Source organism: Coregonus lavaretus (assembly GCF_964263955.1).
Source record: "Coregonus lavaretus genome assembly, chromosome: 5".
NCBI lineage: Eukaryota > Metazoa > Chordata > Actinopteri > Salmoniformes > Salmonidae > Coregonus > Coregonus lavaretus.
Window position 1 is genome coordinate 44,207,760 of NC_139992.1, and position 18,079 is coordinate 44,225,838.

At 43.5% G+C, this 18,079-nt stretch overlaps 2 protein-coding genes across 3 annotated transcripts; one reads left to right on the top strand and one right to left on the bottom strand.

Annotated features, from left to right (window-relative positions):
* The first annotated feature begins 9,437 nt into the window (after window positions 1-9,437).
* Window positions 9,438-11,010, top strand: LOC311129679 (protein LLP homolog). The gene is made up of 3 exons (XM_084162075.1): window positions 9,438-9,527; window positions 10,031-10,261; window positions 10,346-11,010. Exons 2-3 carry the CDS (start codon window positions 10,042-10,044, stop codon window positions 10,513-10,515), a joined length of 390 nt encoding a protein of 129 aa, XP_084018201.1. The 5' UTR covers window positions 9,438-9,527; window positions 10,031-10,041; the 3' UTR covers window positions 10,516-11,010.
* Window positions 11,011-11,114: 104 nt separating this feature from the next.
* LOC311129678 (hematopoietic lineage cell-specific protein-like) lies at window positions 11,115-17,926 on the bottom strand. Of its 2 annotated transcripts, XM_084162074.1 has the most exons (15): window positions 17,844-17,926; window positions 16,518-16,601; window positions 16,224-16,297; window positions 15,684-15,813; window positions 14,143-14,253; window positions 13,983-14,037; window positions 13,749-13,859; window positions 13,520-13,630; window positions 13,375-13,430; window positions 13,165-13,234; window positions 12,899-13,047; window positions 12,573-12,830; window positions 12,274-12,448; window positions 12,112-12,180; window positions 11,115-11,914 (listed from the first exon to the last, which is right to left on the bottom strand). In XM_084162074.1, exons 2-15 carry the CDS (start codon window positions 16,599-16,601, stop codon window positions 11,778-11,780), a joined length of 1,590 nt encoding a protein of 529 aa, XP_084018200.1. In that variant the 5' UTR covers window positions 17,844-17,926; the 3' UTR covers window positions 11,115-11,777. The 2 variants fall into 2 exon arrangements, with proteins under 2 accessions (XP_084018200.1, XP_084018199.1); XM_084162073.1 differs by having other exon boundaries at window positions 13,749-14,037.
* Between the last annotated feature and the right edge of the window lie 153 nt (window positions 17,927-18,079).

Here is an 18,079-nt window from a genome sequence, read left to right on the forward strand (position 1 = left end):
GATCAGCAACAAAAGAGTGATCAAACTAAGATCCTACATCTGTAGGCAGATACATGATATAAATCAGTGCAAGTTTGCAAACTGTGACATCAATGACATGACAGAACATTGACAATTACACTGAACAAAAATATGAACGATTTTACTGAGTTACAGTTCATATAAGGAAATCAGTCAATTGAAATAAATCCATTAGGCCCTAATCCAGATTTCACATGACTGGGAATACAGATATGCATCTGTTAGTCACAGATACCTTCAAATAAAGATAGGGGTGTGGATCAGAAAACCAGTCAGTATCTGGTGTGACCACCATTTGCCTCATGCAGCACGACACATCTCCTCCTCATAGAGTTGATCAGGCTGTTGATTGTGGCCTCTGGAATGTTGTACCACTCCTCGTCAATGGCTGTGCGAAGTTGCAGGATATTGGCAGGAACTGCAACACGGTGTCGTACACAACGATCCAGGGCATCCCAAACATGCTCAATGGGTGACATGTCTTGCGAGAATGCAGGCCATGGAAGAACTAGGACATTTTCAGCTTCCAGGAATTGTGTACAGATCCTTGCGACATGGGGCTGTGCATTATCATGCTGAAACATGAGGTGATGGCGGTGGATGAATGGCACGACAATGGGCCTCAGGATCTCGTCACAGTATCTCTGTACATTCAAATTGCCATCGATAAAATGCAATTGTGTTAGTTGTCCGTAGCTTTGCCTGCCCGTACCATAACCCCACCATGGGGCACTCTGTTCACAAAATTGACATCAGCAAACCGCTCGCCCACACCACGCCATACACGTTGTCTGCCATCTGCTGGTACAGTTGAAACCAGGATTAATTTGTGAAGAGCAAACTTCTCCAGTGTGCCAGTGGCCATTGAAGGTGAGCGTTTTTCCACTGAAGTCGGTTACGATGCTGAACTGCAGCCAGGTCAAGACTCTGGTGAGGACGACGAACACGCAGATGAGCTTCTCTGAGACGTGTTTCTGACAGTTTGTGCAGAAATTATTTGGATGTGCAAACCAACAGTTTCATCAGCTGTCCAGGTGGCTGGTCTTAGACGATCTCGCAGGTGAAGAAGCCAGATGTGGAGGTCCTGGGCTGGCGTGGTTACACATGGTCTGTGGTTGTGAGGCCGGTTGGACGTACTGCCAAATTCTCTAAAACGATGTTGGAGGCGGCTTATGGTAGAGAAATGAACATTCAATTATCTGGCAACAGCTTTGGTGAACATTCCTGCAGTCAAGCATGCCAATTCCACACTTCCTCAAAACTTGAGACATCTGTGGCATTGTGTTATGTGACAAAACTGCACATTTTAGAGTGGCCTTTTATTGTCCCCAGAACAAGGTACACCTGTGTAATGATCATGCTGTTTAATCAGCTTCTTGATATACCACACCTGTCAGGTGGATGGATTATCTTGGCAAAGGAGAAATGCTCACTAACAGGGATGTAAACAAATTTGTGCACAAAATTTGAGAGAAAAGCTTTTATTTCAGCTCATGAAACATGGGACCAACACTTTACATGTTGCATTTATATTTTTGTTTAGTATACATTCATAATGTATTATGAGTCTAAATCTTCATGACTTCTTTCATGCCACTTATGACAGCAATGTACAGTGGGGAAAAAAAGTATTTAGTCAGCCACCAATTGTGCAAGTTCTCTCACTTAAAAAGATGAGAGAGGCCTGTAATTTTCATCATAGGTACACGTCAACTATGACAGACAAATTGAGATTTTTTTTCCCAGAAAATCACATTGTAGGATTTTTAATGAATTTATTTGCAAATTATGGTGGAAAATAAGTATTTGGTCACCTACAAACAAGCAAGATTTCTGGCTCTCACAGACCTGTAACTTCTTCTTTAAGAGGCTCCTCTGTCCTCCACTCGTTACCTGTATTAATGGCACCTGTTTGAACTTGTTATCAGTATAAAAGACACCTGTCCACAACCTCAAACAGTCACACTCCAAACTCCACTATGGCCGAGACCAAAGAGCTGTCAAAGGACACCAGAAACAAAATTGTAGACCTGCACCAGGCTGGGAAGACTGAATCTGCAATAGGTAAGCAGCTTGGTTTGAAGAAATCAACTGTGGGAGCAATTATTAGGAAATGGAAGACATACAAGACCACTGATAATCTCCCTCGATCTGAGGCTCCACGCAAGATCTCACCCCGTGGGGTCAAAATGATCACAAGAACGGTGAGCAAAAATCCCAGAATCACACGGGGGGACCTAGGGAATGACCTGCAGAGAGCTGGGACCAAAGTAACAAAGCCTACCATCAGTAACACACTACGCTGCCAGAGACTCAAATCCTGCAGTGCCAGACGTGTCCCCCTGCTTAAGCCAGTACATGTCCAGGCCCGTCTGAAGTTTGCTAGAGTGCATTTGGATGATCCAGAAGAGGATTGGGAGAATGTCATATGGTCAGATAAAACCAAAATATAACTTTTTGGTAAAAACTCAACTCGTCGTGTTTGGAGGACAAAGAATGCTGAGTTGCATCCAAAGAACACCATACCTACTGTGAAGCATGGGGGTGGAAAAATCATGCTTTGGGGCTGTTTTTCTGCAAAGGGACCAGGACGACTGATCCGTGTAAAGGAAAGAATGAATGGGGCCATGTATCGTGAGATTTTGAGTGAAAACCTCTTTCCATCAGCAAGGGCATTGAAGATGAAACGTGGCTGGGTCTTTCAGCATGACACTGATCCCAAACACACCGCCCGGGCAATGAAGGAGTGGCTTCGTAAGAAGCATTTCAAGGTCCTAGAGTGGCCTAGCCAGTCTCCAGATCTCAACCCCATAGAACATCTTTGGAGGGAGTTGAAAGTCCGTGTTGCCCAGCGACAGCCCCAAAGCATCACTGCTCTAGAGGTGATCTGCATGGAGGAATGGGCCAAAATACCAGCAACAGTTTGTGAAAACCTTGTGAAGACTTACAGAAAACGTTTGACCTGTGTCATTGCCAACAAAGGGTATATAACAAAGTATTGAGAAACTTTTGTTATTGACCAAATACTTATTTTCCACCATAATTTGCAAATAAATTCATAAAAAATCCTACAATGTGATTTTCTGGATTTTTTTTCTCATTTTGTCTGTCATAGTTGACGTGTACCTATGATGAAAATTACAGGCCTCTCTCATCTTTTTAAGTGGGAGAACTTGCACAATTGGTGGCTGACTAAATACTTTTTTTCCCCACTGTATATTTAAAACAAATGATTGCGGGCAACGCAATCAGAAGCATAATGAAAATGATAAATTATTGATGTGTTCATTACTCATAATATGCATGCAAGGCGCTCCAATGAAGACAATTTTCCTTGGGATGAGCATTTTCCTATTGTTTCTTGTTCAGAATTTGATTGATTTATTAATGAGTGTATTTATTGTTTAGCTAGATGCAGTAAACCAATTGTATTGTTGCGGGATTGGAATGTTCAGCTGTACCTGCCACGGTTGGCTTGGCCCATCTCTCTGTGAGCTGAACTGATTCAATTATAATTTGACTTTATGGCCCGTTATATACTTTAGAAGTTAATTTGAGGGAATAAATAAATGTGCTGTTATAGAGTGACTCTCAACTAGTCTGATTAATAAATGTCCAATGGATTGGATTCCTTTAAGACAGAATCATATATAGCTAAGGCATACCCAATGACCAGAGTGTTCAGTTTATTATGCAAAAAGGTTCAAGAATCATAGGATGAAAGGGGTGTGTGATTCCAGACCTTCAAGATTTGTTTGATTAGTCATTCATTATAATTCTGGTATATATGTACTAGATGTGGCACTGAACAACCCCAGCTCTCCCTAACAGTGTTAATGAAACAAGTAGAGTAGCAGCCAGCTAGTCTGTTATATGTGAATGAGACCTACAAGAACAGCAAGGGCAACACCACAGTGCAAAAGCTCCAGGGGTCAGGAGGACAAGACAGCGACTCACAGCCAATCTCCTTCCAAGTGTCGCTGGGTAATATGTGCTCAGCGCCACAGCGAGGCTCTCAGGGAGCTGCAGCTCAGCTGGCCATGTAGCAGCCGCAGGCACAGGAACACACAGTCAACACAGTCCAGTGGATATACACTACCCCGGCAGGGGGAAAGGACAGGCCCCAAGACTGCTGCTCCGCTACGCTACGTCTCCCCAGACACCCTGCCTGCAGACCTGGCGCTGTGTTTGTGTGTGTATGTGTGTATATGTGTATATGTGTGTATGTGTATGTGTGTGTGCGTGTGTGTGTGTGTGTGTCTGCCCCTTGGGGGCCTCTGAGTCAAACAGTGGCTCTTATTTTTGTTTTTTCTTGTTTCTCAGTGGGAGTTGTTTCATTGAGCTGTATCTTATGGACTAAGGCAATCAATATCATTATGCTACAGTACAGAGCTAGTGATGTACGTAGGGTTCAGATGCTGGAGGGGCCTCTTAGTCACACACAGGGCTTTTAATGTCTAAAGTATATAGGCTCCTTATCGGAAGGAACCATAAAATCAGATTAGTAATGATGTCAACAGCAAATTGTTTGAATACACAAACTTCAAAAAACGTTTTTAATCGTTTCGAATGTGAGTCATTTCATTTTGTAAATCATCAAAGACGATTTACTTAATCCCTTATGGAGATATAAAACAATTCCACAGAAATGTTCAATAAAAATCTTGTCTGTAAGGAACTGACTAAGAAAAGAGCATCAACAATGGAATGATATAAGACATATAGCTAAACAGCAAATAAGGAGGTATCTCTTCCCTGCAGGGGTCAAATACCTGTCTGCTCACGTGGGCTTGATCCCTTTGTCTTTGTCTCTCTCATCCTATGGCATCCGTCGCCCTGGGAGATGAGGTAGTCTAGGTAAACGCTCACCTCCCTCCCTCCAATCCCACAGCAACAGGTTCAACAGGTTCACATCCTGAGCGGCAGGTAGCCTAGCCGTTAAGAGCATTGGGCAAGTAACCGAAAGGTTCAAATCCCTGAGCCGACGAGGTGAAAAATCTGTCTGTGCCTTTGAGCAAGACACTTAACCCTAATTACTCCTGTAAGTCACTCTGGATAAGAGCATCTGCTAAATAAAAATGTTTAAAAATAATCTCAATAATGAATACTATGGCTACACCAAATGTTGTCATTTTGGTTACATTCAAATTAGATGCACTACAATCATTCTTTATATTGAATACTTTATAATACAAATGTGTCTTACCACTGCAATATCACTGAATGTGAACATCTGGAATACTTTGAAATCTCGAAGCCCTGTATAAACAACATCATTTCATTTCTAATATCGTTGAGTCATCTTACGTCATATAACCTTGTCAGTGTAATACACCTGTCTTTGCAAGTGATGATCCATATAAACAGTTACTGTATATAAGAAACCAAATGCAAAGTAGCCTATTCAAAAAATGAATCCAGCAGAGTGAGGCTTTGAGGTGTGCTGCACAGTAACAGAACTGTTCTCAGAAAACTGAAACAGATGGTCTGTCAGTCCTGACCTGAATACTAAAGGCAGCCCCCAGTGCCTGGCCACTGATTGCCAATTCATATCTCTCACTATGGATTTGGGAATCGCTCCATCAATGCGTTTTAACTCATGTGAACCTGTTTTTTTGGATTGGTAACTACTGCATATTGGATCAACAAGCAAGAGGACATAGTCTGTCAAATGTCCTGGGCCATCACTCATGCTCACGAGAATTTGCCAAGTAAGATTTGATCTACTATCTAAAGAGGCAAAGGGCTTTATAACTATGTTTAGGACTTTATACTATGTTGTAGTAGCCAATATGATAACTTTGATTCCTACTGTTCATCTGAACACACCTAGACAAGAGCACAAATACAACTACTGTTAAATTAGTATGTACACCGTAGGCTATTTAATTTAAACTTGTAAGGAATACAACTCTGCTTTTGGTATCAAATGCAGAATAATTCTATTAACTTGGCAGAAGTGAGTGTATTAGCCTTTTACATTCAGTCACAGATGAGGGTTTCCTTTTTGTCATCTTGTTTACTCTGCCCTCTTAAGAGGTGCCACCTGCTCTCCTGTGTGTGTGTGTGTGTGTGTGTGTGTTGTTTAGACCCTGCCTCTTTCTGAACATGATGCCCTGGGACTTAATTACTCTACACACACACAGACCCATTCTCCGCAGTAATAGTGTTCTAATTGGGGGAGTCAAAACACTAATACCACCATGGGTACGGGAACCTCAGCTGGTTGTCAAGGGCAATGTCACCTGGGCCCAGATTCACAAAACCTTCTTAAGAAGAAATGTCTTCTTAACTGCCCTTTTTTCCTTAACTATAGACTTAAGAAGAAAGTTACGCATTAGTTGCTATTCCTCAAAAAGGTAATTGGAAATGTTCTTGCGCTATTTCTTATGTTTCTCCTTAAGCAAAAAGTTAAGAAGAAATTAGATTCTTGAAAATAAAGCTCTTGGAAATGTTCTTAATTCCAAGTTAGCTTGTCTTAAACTCAGGGCAGTGAGAGAATAAGCTCATGAAAGCAATTGAACATGTTTAATCCATTCACAAACTTCATCTGAAAGTTTAAGCATTTAATATTTTAAACCCTAGAACATGTTTTAGAACAGTAATCTCTGTACGAAATATGCTAACATGATTGCCATTGCTAGCTAGATAGCTAGCTAAATCAGTTGCCTAGCAACAAACATCTTAAGAAGATTTGTAAGATATTTGAGAAGTTAGTAAGAAAATCATTCATTCTTAAGATATTGTTGAGGAGCCTCCCGAGTGGAGCAGCGGTCTAAGGCACTGCATCGCAGTGTTGCGACGTCACTACAGCCTGGGTTTCGATCCCAGGCTGTGTCATAACCGGCCGTGACTGGGAGTCCCATAGGACGGCGCACAATTGACCCAGCGTTGTCCGGGTTAGGGAAGGGTTTGGCCGGGGGGGCTCATCGTGCTCTAGCGACTCCTTGTGGCGGGCCGGGCGCCTGCAGGCTGACTTCGGTCATCAGTTGAACAGTGTTTCCTCCTACACATTGGTGCAGCTGGCTTCCAGGTTAAGCGGGCGGATGTTAAAAAGCGCGGTTGGCGGGTCATGTTTCGGAGGACGCATGACTCGACCTTCGCCTCTCCCGAGCCCATTGGGGAGTTGCAGTGATGAGACAATATCGTAATTGGATCGCAATTGGATATCATGAAATTGGGGTGAAAAAGGGGGTAAAATTACACACAAAAAAAGTTGAAGTTTTTGCGTAAGAAGTGTTTTGTGAATCTGGGCCCAGGTCAGTATGAGGGATTTCTGTTTCCCATTTCTTTCTCATCTCACAAAATAAGGGGTTCTGACAACCCCTACTGTGGGTGTAGGCTAGGGTCAGCGCCTGAGTTTGTTTTTGCCCCACCAACTGTTTATTTTGAGGGTAAACCAGGAACCCCAATTTGGCCCAAGGCTCCAAATAGGTTTTTGTCCACCCTGGATCTTTTTTAGGGAGATGACAGGACCTTCTCGCCCGGCATGGCTCGTGCTGTGCCGAGCTGCTATTTTAGTTCACAGAAGCTGAGTGGGTGGGGCTGGGGAGGGGCTGCACTGAGTAGAACATTCCCCTGGGATGTGAAGAGGAAAGAGGGAGCAGTTGGGGCCCACTTGAGTGAGCAGGGAGCCGAGGAGGTCAGCTGGAAAACAGTGCAGGGCTCAACTCACATCTCCTGGGGAGGAGTGGAAGCCCACTGTATGTAGGGCCATGCTCCGAGTGGGGCTAAAATAGAACTTGCCCTTGGATTTTACACCATGAGCCTCAATCTGTCTAATGGGTTTAGCTAGATGACCTGCAGTCCCAGAAGAAACTGCAGTCTTGCAAATTCTCCATTTGAAATAGTACAAAGACATTTCAACCATGCCATGCCAACAATAATTTATTTATCATGAATGGTTGTAGATCATTCAATTGTTGTGATGGTCTTACATATAATTTCTAATTTACTGTACTCACATACTTTGCTTATCATTTGCCCTTTGTTTTTGCAGACAGAGGTCAAAGTTGTTCAACATTTGTTCTGGAGCAGATGTGAATTTGTGGATAATTGGATGATCATTAATGAGACTCAGGTGGCATTGGCTTGCAGTATAGAATGAGCTCGCCATCTCCTGGGAGAACTGCGAACTGCACCAGAATAGCTGATAATGCGTATCGATAAATTGAGAATAAAGTGCATCAGGAAGACAGTTCGTCAGTTATCCACCACTGATAATGTTTCACACTAAATATGTAGGCTATAGGTTTTCGATTAAATAAATACTGGCTCACAGTATGATAGTAAAGGAAAAATCCACCATGGCTACTCCCGTCTCCAATAGTTGATCTAGAAGTGTTGGAGAGACTACAGAAAGATAGATAGGATGTTGATCCAGCTGATTTCTTTAAGAGACGCCTGGAAACTGTGTATCAGGATTTTGTGGCCATTTACACAGATGGTTCGAAAGATCCAAGGACAGGACGTACTGGGTCAGCATTTGTAGTGCAGGAATGTGGGGTGGAAGTCAGGAAACGTATTACAGATCATCTGGCTGTATATACGGCAGGGCTGATGGCCATACTGTTGACCTTGCAGTGGGTTTAGAAAGTTAAGCCAGACAGAGTAGTTATTTGCTCTGATTCATGTGCAGTGTTATGAGTCTCCAGTCCTTCAGCTCACGGAGCAGACAAGACCTGCTTTATGAGGTGCTACAAACCCATGGCAGGATTAAACAGATGGGTATTCAGATAAGATTTACTTGGGTTCCAGCCCATGTGGGGGTGGAGGGGAACGAGGCAGTAGATGAACAGGCTAAACAAGCACTTAGTAGTGGGGATGTTGATGTTGAAGTGTCAATGAGCAAGGCAGAGGCAAAAAGACTGATATATACAGTGATGGTGAAGAGATGGCAGGAGCAGTGGAATAGAAATAATAAGGGAAGGCATTTATTTCAAGTACAGAGGAAAGTCGGGGAGGGGAGGATGGCAGGAAGGGACAGAAGAGAGGAGGCTATTTTTACAAGATTAAGGGTGGGACACAGCCAGTTGAATAAGACATTAAACTTGATAGGAAAGCATCCATCAGGAAAGTGTGATTATTGTCAGGAAATAGAGACTGTGGAGCATGTATTGCTACAGTGTGGGTAGTATCAGAGGGAAAGAGAGAGGGTGAGAAGGGGATACAGGAAATTAGTTTAAAGAGTATATTGAGTAGAGCGTCATTAGATATAGTCTCAAATATTTTGTTTTCTTTTTTAAGAGAAACGGGGTTGGCAGGTAGGATTTAGTTTATCCCTGTCTCTGGCCCACACTCCAGTACGGTAGGTGGCGGTAATGCACCATAACGTTGGATGCCAACCGTCGATAAGCCCCACTGAAGAAGATAGTAAATGAAGAGGGCGTAGATTGTCGCAAATGTGTCCAACATAACGACTGTCTGACGTGTTTACGGTTGTCGCATATACAAACACGTGTGCGCTGCCTGCTTATCAACTGTACGGAAGATACATCTGCGTCTATGTATGTTGACAGTGTTTTTTTCTTTACGATACCATAAATAGGAGTAAATTGAGTACACCGAATACTAGTTATTTAAGTACAAAAACATCGAATGGAATAGGCCAATCGATTGTTCTAAAACAATCCATTTTATTTAGTAAGGTAGCTATTGTAGCTAGCTATTAGCCACGTTAGCTAAAAGCTAGCTAGCTAAAATGCCTGTATGTGGAGTCTTGCACATTTAAGGACAGTAAAATCATGGACAGTTTAATGGCAGTGCATCATGATTAATTATACAAGAACCTCGATTTATGATTGAGGGGGATTTGGGCTAGACGAATGTCTTTGCTGGCTAGCTAACGTAGCATGATGGGAGTTGATTACATGTGTGTTGTTTACATGAGCCAAGAACTCAGTCATATGTGTATGGCTCTGCAGGGACTGTCACTGAACTAGAGTTAAAGCCAGTCAAGATGTCTTATGCAAGTGGATCCGTGTTTCCATTATGTAACCCTGTCTTTCAGAAAACCTTAAAATGGCCAAAAGTCTGCGAAGCAAATGGAAGAGGAAGATGCGTGCTGTGAAGAGAGCGAAGAACGCCCCTAAGGAACTGGCTCGGCTGAAGCAAGCCTTGGCCCACGGTGGCACAGGAGAGATCTCCATGAATGACATTCAGGACATAGCTACAGTGGTGCCAGCTGACAAGATAAAGGAGAAGAAAGTGGATGTAGACATGGAGGGAGAGGAAGTCGATGGTGAGAACACACACATAGATCAAGCATTTTTCTTGTCGTTTCCCATGTCTTTGAGTTTTGACACCTTTTGTTTTTGCTTTGCAGATGGAAAGATGGACATGGACAGCAAGCGCAGTAAGACGACCAAATTGGACGAGCACGGACAGTACCCAACGTGGATGAGCCAACGACAGGCCAAGAAACTGAAAGGCAAACGCGTGACAAAGAAATCCGGAGGAAAGGCCAACAAAAAAAAGAAGGGCATTGCCTGGTAGCCTGGAGAAAACCAAAGGACTTCTAACTTAGAACCTGTGACACACGAGCCTTGAATATCATGTATCGGAGATTGAACACATGATCTTTGTGGACTTAATTTGCCTTGTGTTCAAGTTAAATGGTGATATGAGGCAATGGATCTATATTGTGCAACCCATTGTCTGTACGCCCATTTAATGTATGAAAGGAAACACGACAGTTATGTGTTGTTGGGCACAATGGTATAATACTGCATTGACATAATTCACTTGAATGAAAGCCATGTTTTCTTATTGCTGTGGTATACAGAAGAAAATATGGCAGTTTCTTTACCTTTCACCCCAATAATGCTACTACCTGTTGTTGGTAGCTCCATTCCTGTTTGATTTGCTCTTCTCCCTGTGGCCTAGCCCATCAGTACAAAGACATTAATGATACATGTAACATACTGTCCATATAATCTTCTGGCTGTCATGTTGGAGTAAATAAATGTGTTTCTGTACATTAAGACATTTTATTGATTACATGCAGTTGATTCTAGAAATAACCTTTTTAACCTGGCGTTTCAGATATTATGCTTTGCCAAAGTATGAAAATGTAATTCAAGTTAAGAATTCCATCAATAGCCCAAATACATAATTCCCTGTAGTTAATCATTATTTTTAAACATCACATTCCATAGCTAAATGACTTACATAATCCTTTGAAATGCAAGCATATGAGAATATCACTGGACCATTTAGCAATCAGCCTTTATAAGGGGAAGCCCTGCATCCCACCCTGAGCAATATGAAGCACAATGACGATCCATTATGTCATAGGCCCCGTGTAGAGCATGGCGCTTGCAACGCCAGGGTTGTGGGTTCGATTCCCACGGGGGGCCAGTATGAAAAATGTATGCACTCACTTAACTGTAAGTTGCTCTGTATAAGAGCGTCTGCTAAATGACTAAAATGTAAATGTCATGACTACTGACCGGATATAAATCAATTGACTAGAAAACACATGGGGAGAATCTCAATTGCATACTCCTTGCATCCTCTCACCTCAAAACCAATTGGATGAGAAAGCCAGAGGTCCCTCCCCTCTGACCTTCTCCTCCAATAGGTATTCAGAAGGTGAGGATAGAGGAGTATGCAATTGAGATTCTCCCATGGTACAATCAAACTATACCTGTCAGATTGGAGCAATGTGCTTATGTTCCCCCTGTGAAAAGACCCACAGCTAATGGGTCCTATGGACTTAGGTATATGTCTGTGTGTTGGAGACTGTATAGGCAAGCTCACTCCATCAGTTGCACGAATGTAGCAGGGAAAAGTCCGAAGCGTCCGTGACACTGTCCCTTCCACCAGCCTTCGTCCACCATCTCTATGTTAGTGATGACATCATCCGGGTTGAAGGAGATCTCATCATCTGCCTCTTCATGTGTGAGAATAACATTATTTTAGTATTTTGTCTCCGAAAGGGTTTATAGACTTCTGTGTGTTGAGCAATGTTTAGCATTGATTACTGTATTGATCCACAATGGAAGTACCTACATCACAGTATAACCAAGAAATAGATGAGAATTGTGACATGATATCACAACGCTGTCACTGATACAGTAGAGTACCTACCTCCTTGGTAGTCATAAATGGCCACTGCTGTCTGACCGCATGTCAGGTCCTCATAGTCATTATCCACAGCTGGAGATGGGACACATGGAAGGGTCAGTCTTTTGATATGACTCAGTAATGGGTTACCCAACCCCTCTACCCCACTGGGTGTGGCACACTAACCTGGATCAGGTACTGCGACAGCTACACGTATTGGTGCGATATCCTCATACTCTCCCTCATCCTGCTCTGGTTCTGATTGGGTCTGCTCCTGAGGTGGCCCCGCCTCCAGCAGGTCACTTGACCGTGGGGGCAGGCACGGGGGCTGGTCATAGTCTGGCTCCTCCTCCTCTTCATCCTGAGACCACAGAAAAGGAGTAGATGTGAATTTCACCAATGAATTTTCTAACGTGGCAGTGAAAAATAAATTACAGTTTTTAGGTCATCAGTGAGTTGCATTGAATTAAATCAGAGATATTTACCACTGGCTCAGGTTCATCTCTTGGTATCTGAGGCACTGCCCTGGCAGTGGGCACCTGTGGTGGTTGGGGCTTCCTCTTGTTCTCTGGAACAGATGGAGGCCTCTGCTCTTCAACAGGTGGAGGCCTCTGCTCTGCAACAGGTGGAGGCCTCTGCTCTGCAACAGGTGGAGGCCTCTGCTCTGCAACAGGTGGAGGCCTCTGCTCTGCAACAGGTGGAGGCCTCTGCTGCTCTGCTTCCTCCTCCCTGCTGTTCTGTTCCTACAAGAGATACAGACCGCTGTGTCAGTGTGTGCGTGTTTATTGGAGTACCATTTTTATTGCAGTACCTGTTGTCTGCGTCGTGCCTCCTCCTGCTCTCTCTTCTCTCTAGCCTGTCTCCTGGCTCTCTCCTCCTCTGCTCGCTTCCTGTTCTCCTCATCTGATGACCGAGCCAAGTTTTCAAAGCGAGCCTTCAGGTTGCCTGCCCCTGCACTTGCTGCACAGACAGACAGGAAAAACAAAAACTGTATTTTCCTCTTTGAACTTGTAGTAAATGTTTAGCAAGCAGAACAACTTTAGCCTTTCTATGAGGAACAATAAAGCGCATACTTACATGCCTCCAATGGTAGTGTCTTCTCATAGGCAGAGGTAGGGGATTCCATGTCTGTGAAGGCCACTGCACTCTATAGAGCGTATGGGGATTGGGGAACCATAATTCCAATCAATGAGTAAACGTCATAGCCTGAGTGTGTTTATACAGGTCAATGTAAAATGGTTCAAGAATTACTGTCATCCTGAGTCTTGAGAGTCAAGAAAGACTCACTTTATCCATGCGGTCTGCCTGGACTCCATAGCGTCCCCCAAAGCCCTTGGCATAGTCTGAACATGGAGATCAAAGGTCAGTTTAATGTGGACATGGTCCTTGACTTTTACAAACACAAATGTGGTTACAACTGTGAGTAACTCACCTTTCTGTGACTCATGCTTCTCTGTTTCTCCCTTGTAGTCGTAACCCAAGGCAGCCTTGTCCACTTTCTCCCTCTCCACCCCAAACTTCCCTCCAAAACCCTTTGAATAGTCTGGTGAGGGAGAGTGAGGGATGAGGTTGTTTCAAATATGAATTAGAGATCTAATATTAATAACTGACCATGAAACGTTTCTACCTACAAACAGCCCACAGTACAGTACCACTCTAACCTTTTTGAGACTGGTGCTTCTCTGTCTCTCCCTTGTAGTCGTAACCCAAGGAAACCTTGTCCACCTTCTCCCTTTCCACCCCAAACTTCCCTCCAAATCCCTTAGAATAGTCTGAAAGATAAAAGCAGGGTGAGAAAGATGCCAGGATTAGCTGGTTTGGATAACAACATGCAGTCAGCTTACTTGGAAACCAGAAAGTATGTGGAAGTGTATGAGACTTCCTTAAGGCTGTACCTTTCTGAGATGTGTGCTGCTCCACCTCTCCCTTGTATTCAAAACCCATGGCAGACTACAGGAAGAGAGAAGGAATGTTCATCACCAGGACGATCCCTCACCCTGTTCATCAAATCCTGTGATATCTTTGTATTTGTCAGTAAGAGTATAGTTTCCTCACCTTATCCACACGGTCTTTCTGCACTCCAAATTTCCCCCCGAATCCTCTCTTTGCATCTGTCTGGGATGAGTGCTGCTCCACCTGCGCCACGTAGCCATGCCCCACTGCCCCCTGGGTAATTACACATGCATAATACATCAACACAGGAAACGATCTTTGATAAACTGTTGAAGTCCATAAAAGTTGTAATAGGTCAGCACACACAACTGTACTGTCTGACCGCATACGTTTTGGGGTTAGCAGCACTGCACTGCATTGCCTTGTGCTTAGTGTGTTATTTTGACTTCACTGAAGACCTTATGAGTGAAATAAACGATATATACAAAAGTATGTGGACACACTTTCAAATTTGTGGATTCGGCTATTTCAGCCACACCGGTTGCTGACAGGTGTATGAAATTGAGCAAAAAGCAATGCAATCTCCATAGACAAACATTGGCAGTAGAATGGCCTTACTGAAGAGCTCAGTGACTTTCAACGTGTCACCGTCATAAGGCGGCACCTTTCCAACAAGTCAGTTCGTCAAATTTCTGCCCTGGTCAACTGAAAGTGCTGATATTGTGAAGTGGAAACATCTAGGAGCAACAACGGCTCAGCCGCAGTGGTAGGCCACACAAGCTCACAGAACGGGACCGCCGAGTGCTGAAGCGCGTAAAAATAGTCTGACCTCGTTTGCAACACTCACTACCGACTTCCAAACTGCCTCTGGAAGCAACGTCAGTACAATAACTGTTCGTCGGGAGCTTCATAAAATGGGTTTCCATGGCCGAGCAGCAAGCCTAAGATCACAATGCGCAATGCCAAGCATCGACTGGAGTGGTGTAAAGCTCGCCGCCATTGGACTCTGGAGCAGTGGAAATGCGTTCTCTGGAGTGATGAAACACGCTTCACCATCTGGCAGTCAACGGATGACTCTGGGTTTGGCGGATGCCAGGAGAACGCTACCTGCCCCAATGCATAGTGCCAACTGTAAAGTTTGGTGGTTTTCATGGTTTGGGCTAGGCCCCTTAGTTCCAGTGAAGGGAAATCTTAACGCTGCAGCATACAATGACATTCTAGACGATTCTGTGATTCCAACTTTGTGGCAACAGTTTGGGGAAGGCCTTTCCTGTTTCAGCATGACAATGCCCCCGTGCACAAAGCGAGGTCTATACAGAAATGGTTTGTCGAGATCGGTGTAGAAGAAATTGACTGGCCTGCACAGAGCCCTGACCTCAACCCCATCGAACACTTTTGGAATGAATTGTAATGCCGACTGCGAGCCAGGCCTATTCACCCAACATCAGCGACCGACGTCACTAATACTCTTGTAGCTGAATGGAAGCAAGTCCCCGCAGCAATGTTCCAACATCTAGTGGAAAACCTTCCCATAAGAGCGGAGGCTGTTACAGCAGCAAAGGAGGGACCAACTCCATATTAATGCCCATGATTTTGGAATGAGATGTTCGATGAGCAGGTGTCCACATACTTTTGGTCATGTAGTGTATCAACATCGCATGATGAAATGTTATAACATGTAGTTTATTGGGGTGTGACCTGACCTTGTCCATGCGGTCTTTCTCCACTCCAAACTTCCCTCCGTAACCGTAGGAGGCCTTGGGAGCCTCCGCCCGCTCCTTCTGCTTCCCCACCTCATGCTCCTGGGACACCTTCTGTCTCAGCTCTGATACACTGGGGAGATACAGGGATCACACACACACACAAACATGCATGGAAGTACACACATGCATACACACATGCACGCATACATCAGAACTTTGTTGCATAACTTTATTCCCATTTTACATTATCTGCTGACACCGGGACTACATAGTTACACTAGTCTGTGGCTAACCCTTAGATTTACTCAGTCACCAACCCATATTAGGTAAGACTCACTGCTTGACAGCCTACACACTGTTTTCACTTCCTTTTCCTGTTTCTACAGAGCTAAAGCAGCAATACACAGCTGAGATTACCATCCCCCATAGCTCTCCAACAGCATAACACACCAATCATACTATGATCTGCCTCTGATGTGTTACTTCTGGTCTGGTCATCTCAGGCTGACCTCCCACCCACAGTTACTGTTCAATAGTTACCTGATGTGTTCTTTTCGACCAGACCCCTCAATGGTCTTGGCACCCCATCTCTGTTCCTGTTCTGACACATCATTCTGAAACACAGAACCCAAGTCCTTCTCATCCCATGTAGTATGAAGACCAAGGTACCGTTGAAAACAGGACTGAGTCGGTTACAGACCAAGCATAAACAAAACATTAATTCCACTGGGAGAAAATATTGATTAGAGTGACATAGTAACAGACAAGTGTGTGCCTTATTAAATACACTAGCTCCATAGGGAGCCCCCCCCTTCCTCCAGCCCAGTAGCTAACCTCAAAGTCAGGGTCGGTCTCCCAGTCATCCCCCTCTGCAGCCACCTTTATGCTCACGTTGTGTCCCACCACTGACTTCCACATCTAGGAAGAGAAACAAAACAGAAGATTTGTACTGTACGGCAGTACAGGTATATATAGTGCTTAAGAGTGTTGTGCCAGTAACCGAAAGGTAGCTGGTTCTAATCCCCGAGCCGACTAGGTGAATAATCTGTCGATGTGCCCTTGAGCAAGGCACTTAACCCTAATTGCTCATGTAAGTCTCTCTGGATAAGAGCGTCTGCTAAATGACTAAAATGTAAGTCTAAGCATAGTGTATATATAGACATAATATTATGGATCATAGGGGTGCTGTGTGCACACAAGAGGGACCACAGCTTGTTGGTCCCTGGGGGATAAACAAGTTGAGAAACACTGCTTTAGTGAACACTGTATGTGTGTGTACCTTGTGAACAAATCACCTGTACCTGCAAACAAGCTTCATGGCATTTAACATGTCCCCTTTGTCACAGTGGAAAAACAGACAGCTAACCACAAGTATATGGTCTCATTCTGCTGAGGTCACTAAAAAGGAAGTTGAGTTATTTATGGAGCACTGAGCTGCAGTGTTCTCATCATAAAATAACACTATCATTATTCATGAATAGTTTAACAAACACAAAGTAACCTCATGGAAGTGGTGGGTATCTTACAGCTGCGCACAGCTGTCCAGGCTGATGTCAATGTAACGCACAATTGGCCCAGCGTCGTCCGGGTTTGGCCGGTGTAGGCGGTCATTGTAAATAAGAATTTGTTCTTAACTGACTTGCCTAGTTAAATAACGGTTAAAAAAAATAAAAAAAAATAAGTGCAATTACCTGATGGTTCCTCATTGTACCACACAAACTGCAGTCAGTTACGGCAGATACAAAGTCTAGTATTTGTGCATATATCTCAAGGTTGTACATTTGAGGGACATGCTTTTGGTATTTTGGTTTAGTAAAAAGGTAATACAAAATATTTAATTAAAAAAATAACGGTGATAAAAGGAACCATCTGGCTTATTTAAAGTCAACTGTTTGATACCTGCATTTTGTCTGAAAGTGCATTTACCCAATATAGTAGTAAAACTGAACATAAGTTGGCTATAATTTACACAGTAACTATTTATATCTTCCAAGTAGGCTAGACCTTCCGTTGATTCAACTTTGAAACAATATAGCCTTTGAGAACAGTACAGAACTTATCCTCAACTTCCTGAAAGAAAGACGTTTAGAAATTCTAATATCACGGTGATAAATACTTAATACAAACAAAGAAACATTATTTCATGGTAATTACACGTACCTTTGCTTTGCCAGAAATCTTTCCTTGATGTAATAATGTGTCACAAACGTATATTTTCTCGTCTCTACCAGCGCGAGGATAGAGTCGCGCAAACTGATGATAGAGGAAATAGTGCGCGTGGCCGATGATATGCAAGTAGCTACTGGCTTGCTACTGTATCAAAGCTGGACACAATTGTATTCAAAACGATAATGTTAGTTAATTAGTAAAAGCATACATCCGTATTCCGTAATAAA

Bases quoted from the DNA above. Each gene is read 5' to 3' on its own strand.
- LOC311129679 (XM_084162075.1), top strand. From the start codon at position 10,042: ATGGCCAAAAGTCTGCGAAGCAAATGGAAGAGGAAGATGCGTGCTGTG. The intron at 10,262-10,345 runs GTGAGAACACAC...TTTGCTTTGCAG, and splicing joins GGAGGGAGAGGAAGTCGATG to ATGGAAAGATGGACATGGAC.
- LOC311129678 (XM_084162073.1), bottom strand. From the start codon at position 16,601: ATGTGGAAGTCAGTGGTGGGACACAACGTGAGCATAAAGGTGGCTGCA. The intron at 15,814-16,223 runs GTAACTATTGAA...GTATCTCCCCAG, and splicing joins GGTCGAAAAGAACACATCAG to TGTATCAGAGCTGAGACAGA. The intron at 13,048-13,164 runs GTAAGTATGCGC...CTGTCTGTGCAG, and splicing joins GACACTACCATTGGAGGCAT to CAAGTGCAGGGGCAGGCAAC.